The sequence below is a fragment of the Coptis chinensis genome, chromosome 8 (assembly GCF_015680905.1).
Source record: "Coptis chinensis isolate HL-2020 chromosome 8, ASM1568090v1, whole genome shotgun sequence".
Taxonomy (NCBI): Eukaryota; Viridiplantae; Streptophyta; class Magnoliopsida; order Ranunculales; family Ranunculaceae; genus Coptis; species Coptis chinensis.
Window position 1 is genome coordinate 80,390,837 of NC_141463.1, and position 15,239 is coordinate 80,406,075.

General features: G+C 37.0%; 1 protein-coding gene across 1 annotated transcript; it reads right to left on the minus strand.

Moving 5' to 3' along the window:
- Window positions 1-9,290: 9,290 nt before the first annotated feature.
- LOC147483408 (ammonium transporter 2-like) lies at window positions 9,291-12,233 on the minus strand. Its single transcript, XM_086575994.1, has 4 exons — window positions 11,394-12,233; window positions 11,003-11,288; window positions 10,581-10,684; window positions 9,291-9,889 (listed from the first exon to the last, which is right to left on the minus strand). The coding sequence occupies exons 1-4, from the start codon at window positions 12,033-12,035 to the stop codon at window positions 9,452-9,454; spliced, it is 1,470 nt and encodes a 489-aa protein (XP_086432120.1). The 5' UTR covers window positions 12,036-12,233; the 3' UTR covers window positions 9,291-9,451.
- Between the last annotated feature and the right edge of the window lie 3,006 nt (window positions 12,234-15,239).

Sequence of the window (15,239 nt, forward strand, 5' to 3'; positions counted from 1 at the left end):
CAACGGTCAAAGTCAACGGTCAACAGTCAAAGTCAACGGTCAACGGTCAACACATCATGGTCAAGGTCGAACTCAACATGTCATAGTCAAAGTCAAAGGTGAAAGTCAACCGTTCATGGTCAATGGTCAAAGTCAACCGTCAAAAGTCAACGGTCGATGGTCAAAGTCAAACTGTCCTGGTCAAAGTCAAACTGTCGTTTCCATGTTCGACAGGTTCATGGGCATAGCCATGGTTCATGGCTAAGGGCAAAGGTGCATGGCTCATGAGCTCATGACCAAGGTAATGGTTCGGATCCAACTGGCCGAGCCCAACCTTATTACCCGGAAGTCTAAACAGTGAAAGGCCCATGTAGATCTATTTTAAGTCCAATGGACTGGTTCATGCAATATTAGATACGGGCCCAAAAACGTATACTGAACTGGCCCAAAACACAACTGAGTTCGGCCCGAAAACAAACAAAGAAAACTGTCCCAAAACTTAACTTAAACTGGGCTCAAACTAGACTTAATTAAACTGGTCCAAAGATACTTAAAATCGGGCCCAACCAAATAAATAGAACCGGCCCACATAAAATTAGAGCTTTTGGCCCAACCCAAAAAGCTAAGGCCGAATAAACCAACCCGGTGCCCAAGCCCAAATCGGCTTGGGAATCGTTTCATCATCTTCTTCCCTAACCACCACCACCGCCCGACCAAACCCACCATTCCCTCTTCCATCAAACCGAAAATGAAGAGAAGGAAAACCAAACCACTTTACTAAACACAAAACTTCAAATGTTTAAATTTCGATTTCACCAAAACTAGATCTCGAGATAAAATCGGCCACCATTAAAGCTTGGTTCGCTTAAATCGACAAAGACTACTATCAAGCCCCCACTCACCCAAACACCCACAACTAACAATAGACCAACCCACCATCACTCAACCAAGAGAAACCAACCGAAAATCAGCCCAACACTGGTTCGCCACCGCCCATTAACAGAGCTTCATCTGAGCTTCGGCTCCCAATACAACCCTCATTCAACGACCCATCATCCCTCAATCAATCCCTCATAATCCCAACACCAACTAACCCATTCAAATAGACAAATTTAAAACAATCAAAGCGACGATCGGCGCCATTAACGTCTCGTTCAAGAGCTTGAACAAATCTTCAAAAGCGATTCTAAACCCACATCAAAACAAATCAACATAATCTAATAGTAGTACAATTCATCCTTTAGCCTCCATGAGCGCTGTTCATAGGTTCCACGGTTCAAAATAAAACTAACGGATATCGAAAAACTAAATAATCAAATAAAACCGGTCGACACACTCGGACAATAAATGTTTTTGTTCACACATAACACTCTAGTTTCGATGAAAAGAAAACGTAACTACTCATTGTCTTTAATTTCGGGCGAATCCTCCTAGCCCGATTCGTCGCGCTCCACCCTCCCGAAATCCAGCTTTCATGCTCTGCCTCCATTTTTATTATTTTATTATTTCTCTGAACCCTATTTTCCAGAACAATATGTTTATATACTTGGGTCCGAAACCCAAGCCCAACACCGACTCGAGCCCAAAAACCAGGCCCACGTATCCCGAGTCCAATCCGACGAATTTTGGAAATAAATAATTCAATTGAATTAATAAATAGAAAAAATACGTATTTAAAAATACGTGCGTTACAGCTATACACATCTCAAAAGAATCTCGTCCCGAGATTCGGAAGTAAAGCTATACGAACAAAAACGTTGGTTATTAACTTAGAACCTATACACAAGAATGCACGTTGATTAAACTTAAGCAAGATAACATTGATATTAATTATTATTTTATTTTTATTTTTTATTTTTTTATTTTAAATAATACCCGAATATATATCCTCATGTCATTACAAAACCTATTATAGTTTAATTGTCTATATTAAAACAAATTATTACTATCACTTAAATACAAGATAAATATATCATTACTCATAAGCATGCAGTTTCTTGACACGTAGCAAACTCTACGGAAAAATAATATTCTACTTAACTAATCAATAATATGGAGAAAGTTCATCCTTGCATAAAACATAATGAAGTTTTCATTATCATGCATAAAAGAACATTATTGTCCTAGCACACTTAAAACAAAAATTACTCATGTCATTGATACTAAAATAAAACTTTATATTTAATTTAGTCATGCTCTCAGAAATATTAAATTTTAAAACAACCCTTGAATCCTAATTCATGCTTGCAACTGGATCAAATATAGCACGTATTCAAAAAAAAAAATAATAATAATAATAATTTTTTTCATGTTCCTCTATCAAAATCATATAGACTGAAACAAAACAATTAAGAGTAAATACTCGAATATGCCAAAATCATGTGAAACTAATTTAACGATATTAATCAATCATGTCATAATTTATAGGCACGACACACTTATAAGACAAAATAAAAATCCGTTTGTTGTGGAAATACGATCATCATTATATTAAGACATCATCTACATAAATTCCAATATATTTTAAAAATAACAATTATCACCATTATTTTAATTAATCATTAATAACGTGACCTTAAGAAAACAACCTACACATACATGTTTTCTTGGTAAAACAATATTAATCATCACGTACGCACGGTAATAGTTCACCTATATACAATACTATAAAAACGTGTATACGCAAGTATACACATCTCAAAAAGAATACACGTGTATACGCAAGTATACACTTCTCAAAAAGAATACACGTGTATACGCAGGTATACACATCTCAAAAAGAATACACGTAGATTTTATTATTATATTCAATCTATTTCTAACTAATCACCTCTAACAGATTAATCTCTTATACTTTAAAATATTATTCATCCATTAACGTGTACGAGTGAGGCGAGATAGTTCCTCCAACACCGAGGCAATTAGTTCCTTACTCAGTACGTCACAACGCCATCAGATAATACAACTCATTCAATATAGATTAAAAATATCTCATTATTTCTTGAATAATATCATACCACTCAAATACAAAGTTCACAAACATGTGGTCATACTTAATCCATACTCCACGTGAAAATGATCACAAACAATAAAACAACATTATAGCAGTAAACATCATCTTGATCAAATCCATTAATAATTAACATATTACACATATAACCACTCCTCATATGATAAGGAAAAATAAAAAAAAAAGCATTTCATATGCACTCCACAAGAGTAACTAATATAGATATATACATCACACGTACAATCCAATCAAGAAAAATATTGACTCTCTTTATTTCTATATCTCTTTCATTTTCTTTGTAAAAACAAAACAACTAGCGGAAATAGTTTTGAAAATAAAACTTCTTAAACACTCCCCATAAAACCACTTTATCCGAGAATCACCTAGACTCACCTAAGTCTAAGCTAACCAAATGCTCGATACCAAATCATTACACCCCTCGAATTTTCATTGTAACTGAAAAACATTATTTGTCCCCGACTCTTCGATCTCCGAGGTGTGACGCACTCTCCACTCCCAAAAACCCATAAACAGTTTAAATATGCGGATAATTAAAACCAATAAAATTTTTAACTTAAACAACAGTCCTATTCATTTCAAAAATAATTTACAAATGAAAATGCAAATAACATTATCTCAACTGAAAATCTATATCACCTCAAAGGAAAACAAGACACATCCTGATATGCAACGCTAACGCAAACCACAAGCAGCAACCGATCATCTTCAACACTAAACCTGTCAAGACTTATCAACTATGTTCATTTAATGAACACACCCGATAAGCAAACATGCAAATCGGGTCAGCATTATAAACAATGCTGGTGTGAGTAGCCCTAAAATACAAATATACTTATACATATATATACACAATCCACAAGGCAGTTAGTTCCTCCACCGAGGCTTTAACTTTCAACGATAAATATAACATCCTTGAATAATAATTAAGGCAGGTAGTTCCTCCACTGAGGCGCCTTAAGTTCCCACTAACCACACAACAAACTATACACATAATAAATAAGGCATGTAGTTCCTCCATCGAGGCGCCTTAGGTTAAACTAAACAAATAACCAAACAAACGTATTATATCGCATTCTCATTCCTCGCTTTCAAAGAGTGGGTCGCCTCTGCCCAAGTAATTAATTTGACCACCCTACGCAGAAAACTATATATAATCATCTATCTACGGATACATCATTAACAAATATATTACCATAATTATATTAATTAAGGTTTTCTTTGCGTGTCCCTAAAATCACGTCGTATCTATGTCTTTACCTAGTTTCCCGGCTACCACAATCGCAAAACCCAACGCCGAACATGTACATCCACATGCCTCCCCTTACATAATGAACCACTCGCGGCGTAACCACTCCCGGCGGGATGCCGCGACACCGTAAATCCTCACACCGAAAGCAATTATGTAAAACGCCACTATTCGGCATAAAAATATTGGCATCATCGTTCTATTTTTTAACGGAATAATCAAGCCACTATTCGGGTTTCTCGCCGGGAGGCCGAAGGCCATTCAGCTTTAAATCGAAACGCCGGAAGGGGCCCGAAGCGCCATTCGATTAATCGAAACGCCGGAAGGGCCAATCACATGAGTTGTGGTAGTCGAGGTTCTAGGATTTTCGTTATGTAATTTATTCGGTGTCATACATTAATGACTCATAAACATTTCTACTATATCAATGCGGTCAATTACCTTATTGCACTAAGCCATAATATCTAGAAACATCTCAATTATATCTCATAGTCACTTTCGTTCTTTCACGTGCCAATATATTATTGCACTACACCACACTCCCGTGGGCAAATATTCACCGATACTATATTAGCATCTCACATATAAAATAATGGAGTGTAGATACATTTATACATCTCTCAAAGATATTGCATTCCATATATATATCCCAACATGTTATATCATGTCACAATGCTTCAACGTATCGTATACATCTTTATTATAACGTATTAGGAATATAATGTCTCCTAGCATCTCAATATCGTCACGTGTCAAAAATACACAACATCAATGTCAAATCTTTCTCAGATAATGACAACCAAAAATATACTAGCTTCCACAGCATTTTATTACTATATGTGTCCATATAATATACACATAAAACGTAGCACAAATAAAAAATTCCCGCGATCACAATCAAAGCCTAATATATATATGTTTTACACACTACTCACGTCAAATCTAAATTAGATAATGACCAACCAAGTTATATAATATCGACAATATTTTATTACTATATTTGTCCATATCAACAAACATGTGAAAAACTGGAAAAGTCAACATTCACAGTCAACGGTCAAAGTCAACGGTCAACAGTCAAAGTCAACGGTCAACGGTCAACACATCATGGTCAAGGTCGAACTCAACATGTCATAGTCAAAGTCAAAGGTGAAAGTCAACCGTTCATGGTCAATGGTCAAAGTCAACCGTCAAAAGTCAACGGTCGATGGTCAAAGTCAAACTGTCCTGGTCAAAGTCAAACTGTCGTTTCCATGTTCGACAGGTTCATGGGCATAGCCATGGTTCATGGCTAAGGGCAAAGGTGCATGGCTCATGGGCTCATGACCAAGGTCATGGTTCGGACCCAACTGGCCAAGCCCAAACCTTATTACCCGGAAGTCTAAACAGTGAAAGGCCCATGTAGATCTATTTTAAGTCCAATGGACTGGTTCATGCAATATTAGATACGGGCCCAAAAACGTATACTGAACTGGCCCAAAACACAACTGAGTTCGGCCCGAAAACAAACAAAGAAAACTGTCCCAAAACTTAACTTAAACTGGGCTCAAACTAGACTTAATTAAACTGGTCCAAAGATACTTAAAATCGGGCCCAACCAAATAAATAGAACCGGCCCACATAAAATTAGAGCTTTTGGCCCAACCCAATGACTAAGGCCGAATAAACCAACCTGTGCCCAAGCCCAAATCGGCTTGGGACTGTTTCATCATCTTCTTCCCTAAACCACCACCACCACCAAAACCACCATTCCCTCTTCCATCAAACCGAAAATGAAGAGAAGGAAAACCAAACCACTTTACTAAACACAAAACTTCAAATGTTTAAATTTCGATTTCACCAAAACTAGATCGAGATAAAATCGGCCACCATTAAAGCTTGGTTCAAGCTTAAATCGACAAAGACTACTATCAAGCCCCCACTCACCCAAACACCCACAACTAACAATAGACCAACCCACCATCACTCAACCAAGAGAAACCAACCGAAAATCAATAACACCGGTTCGCCACCGCCATTAATCAGAGCTTCATCTGAGACCCAGCCCCAATACAACCCTCATTCGACAGCCCATCATCCCTCAATCAATCCCTCATAATCCCAACACCAACGACCCATTCAAATAGACAAATTTAAAACAATCAAACGACGGTCGACGCCATTAACGCCTCGTTCAAGAGCTTGAACAAATCTTCAACAGGCGATTCTAAACCCACATCAAAACAAATCAACATAATCTAATAGTAGTACAATTCATGGGCGGTAGCCTCCATGAGCGCTGTTCATAGGTTCCACAGTTCAAAATAAAACTAACGGATATCGAAAAACTAAATAACTGTGAAAACTGGTCGACACACTCGACAGTAAATGTTTTTGTTCACACATAACACTCTAGTTTCGATGAAAAAGAAAAACGTAACTACTCACCTGTCTTAACAGCTCGGCGAATCCTCCTAGCCCGATTCGTCGCGCTCCACCCTCCCGAAATCCAGCTTTCATGCTCTGCCTCCATTTTTATTATTTTATTATTTCTCTGAACCCTATTTTCCAGAACAATATGTTTATATACTTGGGTCCGAAACCCAAGCCCAACACCGACTCGAGCCCAAAAACCAGGCCCACGTATCCCGAGTCCAATCCGACGAATTTTGGAAATAAATAATTCAATTGAATTAATAAATAGAAAAAATACGTATTTAAAAATACGGGCGTTACAGGGGGTTTTAGGAAAATCGTTTTTGGTTGGAACTATTGTTTTTAGCAATTTAATTTCGTTGTTGTTGTTTTTTTTTTTAGCTATATTGTTTAGAAAAAGTTTGAGACTTTGTGGAACTCTAGATGGAATTGCTTCTTTATATCCTACTTTTTCATAACTAGTTTTAGAGGTCTCTGTGAGTGCTACAAAAAAAATAGATTGGTGATGATATAACTATAATATATATCTAAGGATTTGGATTTTTTTTTTCCATAATTAGTATTAGAGTTTATAAAAAAAAATGAAAACTCAGTAAAACCTTGAAAAATAGAGCGAAGAGTGTATGACTATAATATATATCTAAGGACTAGCAAAAAACACGTGTCTTGCACGTTTTCAATAGGGCAGCAATAATTATTAATCAACTTTTAGCTCTGAACACGTGGCATGCAAACAAAACTAGTGGGTCTTCAATTCACGTGGTACAAATTTTTGTAGATTAGAATTTTACCTTTATGTCCTTGAAAACGATAAATAAAGTAGTTTTTAATCAAAGGCTAAAAAATAAATTTAATTAGTATGTCGGACACCATGACAGCTAACCGGCTGGTGTGGCAAAGCCTCATTATAACGTAGTAAATATATTATATTAAGAGCATTCCCAATACAATTAGCAACTTGTTACCTCTACATGACTATTTCTCTTCATTTTTACTTTATAGGTGAAAAGCTGGTAGGAGTTGCGCAATGCAGATGTGATTTTAAATTTCGGACATGATGTTTTATTCAGAAAGGACTTACGGCACAGCTTGATGCATGTTTGTTCTAATTATTTGTAAAATTCGTTATTAGTATCAATAAAATTTTCACTTAAAAAAAAATTGTTTCAGACAGAATAATACATCCCATCCGGACAAAAAAATAAAATAAAATAATAATAATAATAATGACACTTGTATTGGGAATGCTCTAACCTAGGGGTGGGCAATGGGCGGTCGGCTAGCCCGTAGTCTGCCTAAAACACTTAAAGGATATTAGATAGGTAGGGTCGGCCATGACCCCTAAAAAAGTTATAGGGCGGGTCGGTCGGTCACAAGTCTAAACCTCAAGCTCGACCACGACCCAGCCCTCTTTAAGGGCTTTTAGGTTTGTAGGAACTTTGTGGTAGGGCTTTTGGGGCCTATATTTTTTTTTTTTACTACATCGGTTTTTAAAACTCATTTATATTACAAAAAATGCATAATAATCTACAAACTCAAAGTCTAACCAATCTAGTAATAATCATGTATAAGTCCAAAATTTAAAATGACATCCACAATCTAATGAATCAAGACATCGAGAGTTTGAATTTGTTCTTCCTCAGACTCAAACCTCATTTGAAATTACATTTAACATTGAAATACATGTAGACAAATAATTATATTATCATTTTTAAAGGAAGAAGTAATAGATATAAAGAAGAAACATAATAGTTTTGGTTAAAGGGTCGTGGAAGTTGTTAAACTATTTGTAATATCATAAATTATTTTATAATAGATTCAAACAAATATAATATTACCTTTCTTCTAATTTAAAAGTGATTCAAGCTTTGTATATGGAAATGAAAATATTGGCTTTTGAACAAGTGATGGAGAAAGGTTTGAGATTACAAATGTCATTTTTCCGACAAAGGGGTGTTTTGGTTTCTATGTTACAAATGTCTCGCTCGTATTTTTTTTTTAATGGTGTGGAAGGAACCTTTAGTTTTTAGACTTGCTTGGATGTGAATAAAAATATAATTTATAAGAAATAAGTGAGAAAAGAAATCGGAATAATAAGTTATGAACTTTGACTTGATGATCAAAGGAATAAAGTCTTTTTTTTATTAAGGCTAGTCTTCATTGTTCTTCATGGGCTGCTAAGTTTAAGTTTTTGTTATATAAAACAAGTTATTGGAAAGATCTTGCTTGGGTGTAAGTGATAAATTCTGAAAGGACAATGTTATTTTAATTGAAAATATTTAACAAAAAAGAGTTGAATGATTATGGTATGTGTATTTATAGTGAAAGTATGAAAAAGGGCGGTTAGGGCTTGGTTAGGAGCTTGGTTAGGGGTCGGGCCTATGTTTTAGAATCTTAGCCTAGCCGCCCTAGAAGGCATTAGGTAGAGGCGGGGGCCCTAAACTCTGTGAGGGCTTTAGTTGTGAGGGCTTTATAGGGCTTATGGTCGGGTCGGTCAGGGCCGGGTTAGGGTCGTTAGGGCCAAATTCCCACCCCTACTCTAACCCCAAATATTATTGTCGGTATAGATGGAACATGGAAGTATGGAACTAGAAATCATGCAATATAGAAATTCTCAAATTGTCTGTGAAACATGATTGCTTCATAACTTAAAACTCCACCTAAAACGAAGTGCGTAAAAATAACTATTACAAAATTATAATTACAAGATATACATTACATACGTTGCTCTCTCTCTCTGTCGCTCTCTCCCTCTCTCCAAAATTTTATGTACTGGGTATTTACAACTGAATTGTTACACCTCTAGCACCATTAACATAGTTTGAAGGAGTTCTTTGCTCAGAGTACATAGATGCATTCAATCCATGTTTTGTTGCATCATACTTCTCTCCATCACCCCAAAGGGCATAAGCTTCTTCACCATGCACAGCATCATCTCCAATTAAAAGGTGTTCGTCAGGCATTCTTAAGGGTATGACCATTCTTATAGCAAGAAGAATAAGTGTAGTGGACACTAAATTCCAACCTATAATAAAAAGAGCTGCAACCACTTGCTTCAAGAACTGTATCCCACCTTCACCACCATAAAATGCACCCCTGGAGTTCTTTACCGGTAAGATGAGTCTACAAAGAGCTGGTTCTGCCAAAAGCCCGGTAAGAAGCCCGCCCAATAGCCCAGCTACGGCGTGCGTATGGATCACACCAAGTGTGTCATCCACCTGATCAGATGGCAAAATGTATTTAGTTCAAACTGTATTGGGGGCAAAATAGAGTGCCGTCTAAATTAATTTTTTTTCAAATGACCTTCAAATCCCCTGTTCGTCTTAATATCACAGCTCATAGAGATGGTCAAAAGTTTTTTTTTTGGTAAAGATGGTAAAAGGTTTTGTAAACTACAAAATAGACGCCCATAGAGAACAAAATCTCTATCTTTGACTTTTTTCCGGTTTTTAGCTTACTAAAAAGTTTCAAAAATTAGTGCATTTAGTGAGAGTTTTTTGTATTGGCAGCTTGTGTGAATTTTGTGAATATTAAAATTCGTTCAAACATCCAACTGGTTAGCCTAACTAGTTCAGGAAGGCGTTGGTGTGTATCTAGCCCCCATGAGGTCTCGAGTTCGAGCCTTGTGAAGTGTGGATTTTCCGGGATTTGTTCCAGATCGCACACGACTTGTTCCTTACGGGCCTAGGTGGCGGCCTCCAGGCTCAGGACTGGTTCCAACAACCCATAGGCGGCCGATTACCCAAAAAAAAAAAATAAGACGTTCGAGCTCACAACCTTAATAGGAGACCTACATTAGGAGATCATTTTCAAGACTTCAGTGAGATAACACGGTTACAGAGATGATCTCTGTAACCGGTTGTAGAGATCTCGAACCCTATCATTATCACTGCCAAAAGTACTGCATACCTTCTGTAGTAATGTGGACTTTTTGTGGAGAATCATCATTGTGAACCATGGAATGCTACCAGAAAGAATGCCCATCACTATTGCTGCCCAGGATTGCACCACCCCTGCAACATTTACACAATTAGTCAACCACTAAATATAGTAATGAAAATAACCCATAGAATTAATGATCTCTACGTCTACAAAGGCAAGCTGGTGTTACTTGTTAGGCCCTGTTGGGCAGTGGAATAAATATTTCCATTAACTACATTTCTAACTCTAAGGCTGGTTGGCAATTATCCCTAAGAACTGATTTTAGTTGGTGAGTTTTAGCCTTTTTGCGTGTAGTGGGACAATAACATGTAATGTAACTGCTAAATCTATTGAAAATTTGCACATGGACAAGCTATTTTTGGATTATACACAACTGGCGAGCTGCATACCTGCCCCTGGAGTGATGCAAACAAGTCCTGTCATCATTCCTTGAACAGCTCCTATCACTGAAGGTCTTCCAAAGAACACCACATCAAGAGAAGTCCATACCAAAAGACTCGTTGCGGCACACACATTAGTGTTTAAAACTGCAATCGATGAAGTAATATTCGCTGCGTAAGGTGCACCCCCATTGAAACCGGACCATCCCATCCACAACAAACCAGCTCCAGCCAGCATAAGTAGGACATTATTTGGAGAAAATCTCTCCCTATCACTTTTTAATCTAGGCCCAACCTGAACAACACATAAATCATAAACAAGCGCACCATATGTACAACAAACTCAGTAAAACTCAGCTGAATCAACTCAATTTTCAAAATATATAACTTGAATAATTACCCAATATGCTGCGGTGAACCCAGCGATTCCAGAGGAGAGATGGATGACATAACCACCAGAGTAATCAATAACACCCCACTGATAAAGAAACCCACCTCCCCAAAGACTAAATGCACCCACAGTGTAAGAAAAAATGAGCCAAAGTGGAACAAAAGCCATCCAAGCCTTGATATTCATCCGGCCCAGTACCGATCCAGCCAATAAAATCATAGTAATAGCAGCAAAAGTAAACTGAAAATATACAAGTGTAGCCATGGGATAAAAAGGCTGACTCTTTGTTGTTTCGATTGAACCATCAGCACGATAATGTGTACTTGCAGGTACACCTGCTCGGCCAGTGAGATATTTTTGTCCTAGAGCTGGTGCACCCTTACCCCAGAATGGTAAGAGTTTGTCACCAAAAGCCATTCTATAACATAACAAGACCCAACAAATTAAAACAGCAGCAAAAGCATAGAGAGCCATGAAAGCTGAGTTAACAGCCCATTTTTTCTTGACTATGCTTCCATAGAGAATAACTAAGCCTGGCATGCTTTGAAGTGCTACAAGTGTTGAAGCTGTCATTTGCCATGCGTTATCGCCTTTGTTTAACCAATCTGGTACAGCTGGGGGTGCTGCTTCATAGGCTTTGGCCATTTCCATGACGAAGTAGGTTGATCAAATCGGCTTGAGGCCAGGTGCAAAAAAGTAGTAGTAGAATTGAAGATCAAACAAATTAAATGCCTCCTATATATATGTGTGTGATATGCCTATATGTAGTTCTTGGATATCTAAGTTTGGGAACTTGCTGGTTAGGTGGGTGTATGTGAAAAGTCATGTTGTGAAACGATTGGATTAAGGTGTGCAAGGAGAGAAGAAACTTCTTTGAAAGCAAAATGGTTGGCGAGGTAGTCTGGTGACATGGGGTCCATTTGATTCAATTCGTTTAGGAGGTGTGGACTGTGGACTGTGAACGTGTGGTACGGAAAAGAGGAGGTAATCCTGGGCTGCTGATAACAAAGATCCATTTCATATTTTGAAACACACATTAATCAGCCAGACTTTGCGAGTTTGCGCCGTAAACCCAAATATTTGGTAATTCGTCCCTAGACAGCCTTGGGTGTCAGCCTTACGTACATTTCTATTCATCTTTCTTTTGTGAAACTAGTTCAGTCTTATACCTAAGTTTGAGCGAAAAGATATCTTATATCCTTTTAAAAGTAGTGTTAAAAGTCGATAAAGCGAAAATTTATCAGTCGATAAATAAAAATGGAAAAATATTTTACCTCTATAATTTAAAAAACAAAGATGTATTGTCGACTTTTTTTACTTTATCGACTTAAAAATAGAGATAGGATGAAAAAATTTATTTTAACTCTACTTTTATCGACTTTTAAACTTTATCGACTTTTAACACTACTTTAAAAAGGATAGATTTCATTTGATTCAACTTATTTGTTTTTGAATAAATTGTATACAAGGAGGTGTTACTAAAGAGTACAAAGAGAATTGGAAAATTATTTGGAATAAATTTGATACATGGAGGTCTTACTAAACAATGAAAAAATAATGAGAACAAATACACTATTTGGTACTTGGTACTTAGAGAATGATTGTGGAAAGTCCGGTGTTGAAGTATGTAAAGTATTCCACGTTTCTATAAGTGTGGATCGTGATTTAGTATTTGTTTTGAGTAGCTTGACACCCAAATAAGTAAAGTATAAATATATGAACTAAGGTGAAGAGAAATAACTCTCTAACCCTATTATTCAAGCCTCCACTCTTCTCTATTCTTCTTCTTCTTGGTTTCTCTATTACAATTATGTTTAAACTCTCATAGCATCACCACTAACATGGTGCCGGAGCGAGGGGTCAAATCTAAGTTTAGTAGTATCTTTAGGAGAGGTAACCCCAAAATAAATATACAAAAAAAAAAAAAATCAATTCTTTTCAGTTTTCAATATAGTATTCAATTCAAGTTTTAATTTTTTCTCACAAGAAGTTTCCACTAGTGTTTAAAGTTTGTTTAAAGAATGCTAGAAGAGAGAGATCAAAATTTCTCGGTATTGGTTTCTTAGTATTGTTTCGGCCTCATGATCTCCTTCTTCCCGCTAATCTCTGTCTTAGTATTGATAAGAGGGCACAACCTCTATGTATCTCTCGAAATTAGTATTGGACGAGACGGCGACGAGCTCGGTTTTAGCCTTCTAGGGCTTACGCACTTTGGGCTTTGTATCTCATGCAGTTTCTAGGTGCGCCGCACGCTTCCTGGGTCATTAGTCTAGCACGCTCTCTTCATATCCATATAGAGAATAGGCTCCTATTATGATGTTGGACCTTCGTTATTTTCATGAGCTACATATGAACCTGTTTGTTTATTGAAATCGTTGGGTTTCTTGATTGAAAGTATTGGTTCGCCTTCAAAATTGGTTGGTGTATGGTGAAAATATGGAGATATGAGCTCATTGAGTAATTTCAAATATTGTTGGTATGTCAAATTTGAGGAATATAAAGTTTGATGTCAGTCTTGTTATGGATGTTTGAGTTTCTAGCTTCCGCGCAGTTGGTATTAATGACCAAAGTATTTGTTATATATTTTAAGTTGTTTGTTTGAAGTATTATAGAGCACACGACCTCTATCATGAGGAATTATTCTTTCTATCTTCTTACGTTTTGAACTATTCCGAAGTTAAGAATCATAACAAAGGAGCTGACCACCATCCACCCTCTATAGTGAGTATTGTTTGATACATGTTACGTTAGAATTTTTTGTGTATATGGAGTATGAAGTATTGTTTTTGGAGTAGGCATTGGTTGATCTTTGGAATTATAACCGTCTTTGCTTTGTTCTTTGAAGTGGGTATTGGTTGGTTGTATAATTTCAAGTTTTAAGTTTAGTATGGTAGGGTGGTCAGTTTATTTATTGGGTTGGTATTTGGTCTCCTCTATTTCAAATTCAAGTCGGAATAGATAAGCATTTATATGTTTCAACTTAGCCTTGTATATTCCAACTTGAGGGGAAGAATATGGAGATATGAGGACATTGAGTATATGAGGCAAAGAGAATATGGAGATATGAGGAAGAGTACTCATGTCTCCATATTCCATAATGCCTTGGCGAACCCACTTCATGAGGCACGCCCCTCATACCAGGCATATCAGCACTCAAGTATTCAGGTAGCAGTCACACCTAAACTGCACATATGTTTCAGGTAGCAGTCATGCCTAAACTGCACATATGTTTCAGGTAGCAATCAAGCCTAAACTGCACTCATCAGTATTCATGTACTTGATCCGCCCTAAATCAGCATTATGTTTCATGTAGCAGTTAAGCCTAAACTGCACTCATCAGTATTCAGGTAGCAGTCAAGCCTAAACTGCATGTATGCTTTAGGTAGAAGTCACGCCTAAATTGCACATATGTTTCAGGTAGTAGTCAAGCCAAAACTGCACTCATCAGTATTCAGGTAGCAGTCAAGCCTAAAATGCACGTATGTTTCAGGTAGCAATCAAGTATTCATGTAGCAGTCAAGCCTAAACTGTACTCATCAGTATTCATGCAATCAATCCTTTAAATCGCACTCTTCAAGATATCAAGTAGCGATCAAGTCTAAACCGCACCGATTATTCGATTCAAGATTCGGGGAGTATCCATAATGGTATTTTGTTGACGTCATTAGTGATATTGATAGTAGTAGCCAAGAAGCGCACATCAAATCAATATTATTGTTTTCAATTTATATTATGATAGTACAGCCACATAACAGCGAATGGAGTGAGTAGTAGCCAAGCAGCGCGCCACTAAACCGGTGTTATGGTTTCAGTTTGTGACCGTGGTACACCTTCAGTATTCAGGTTAGGCCATTG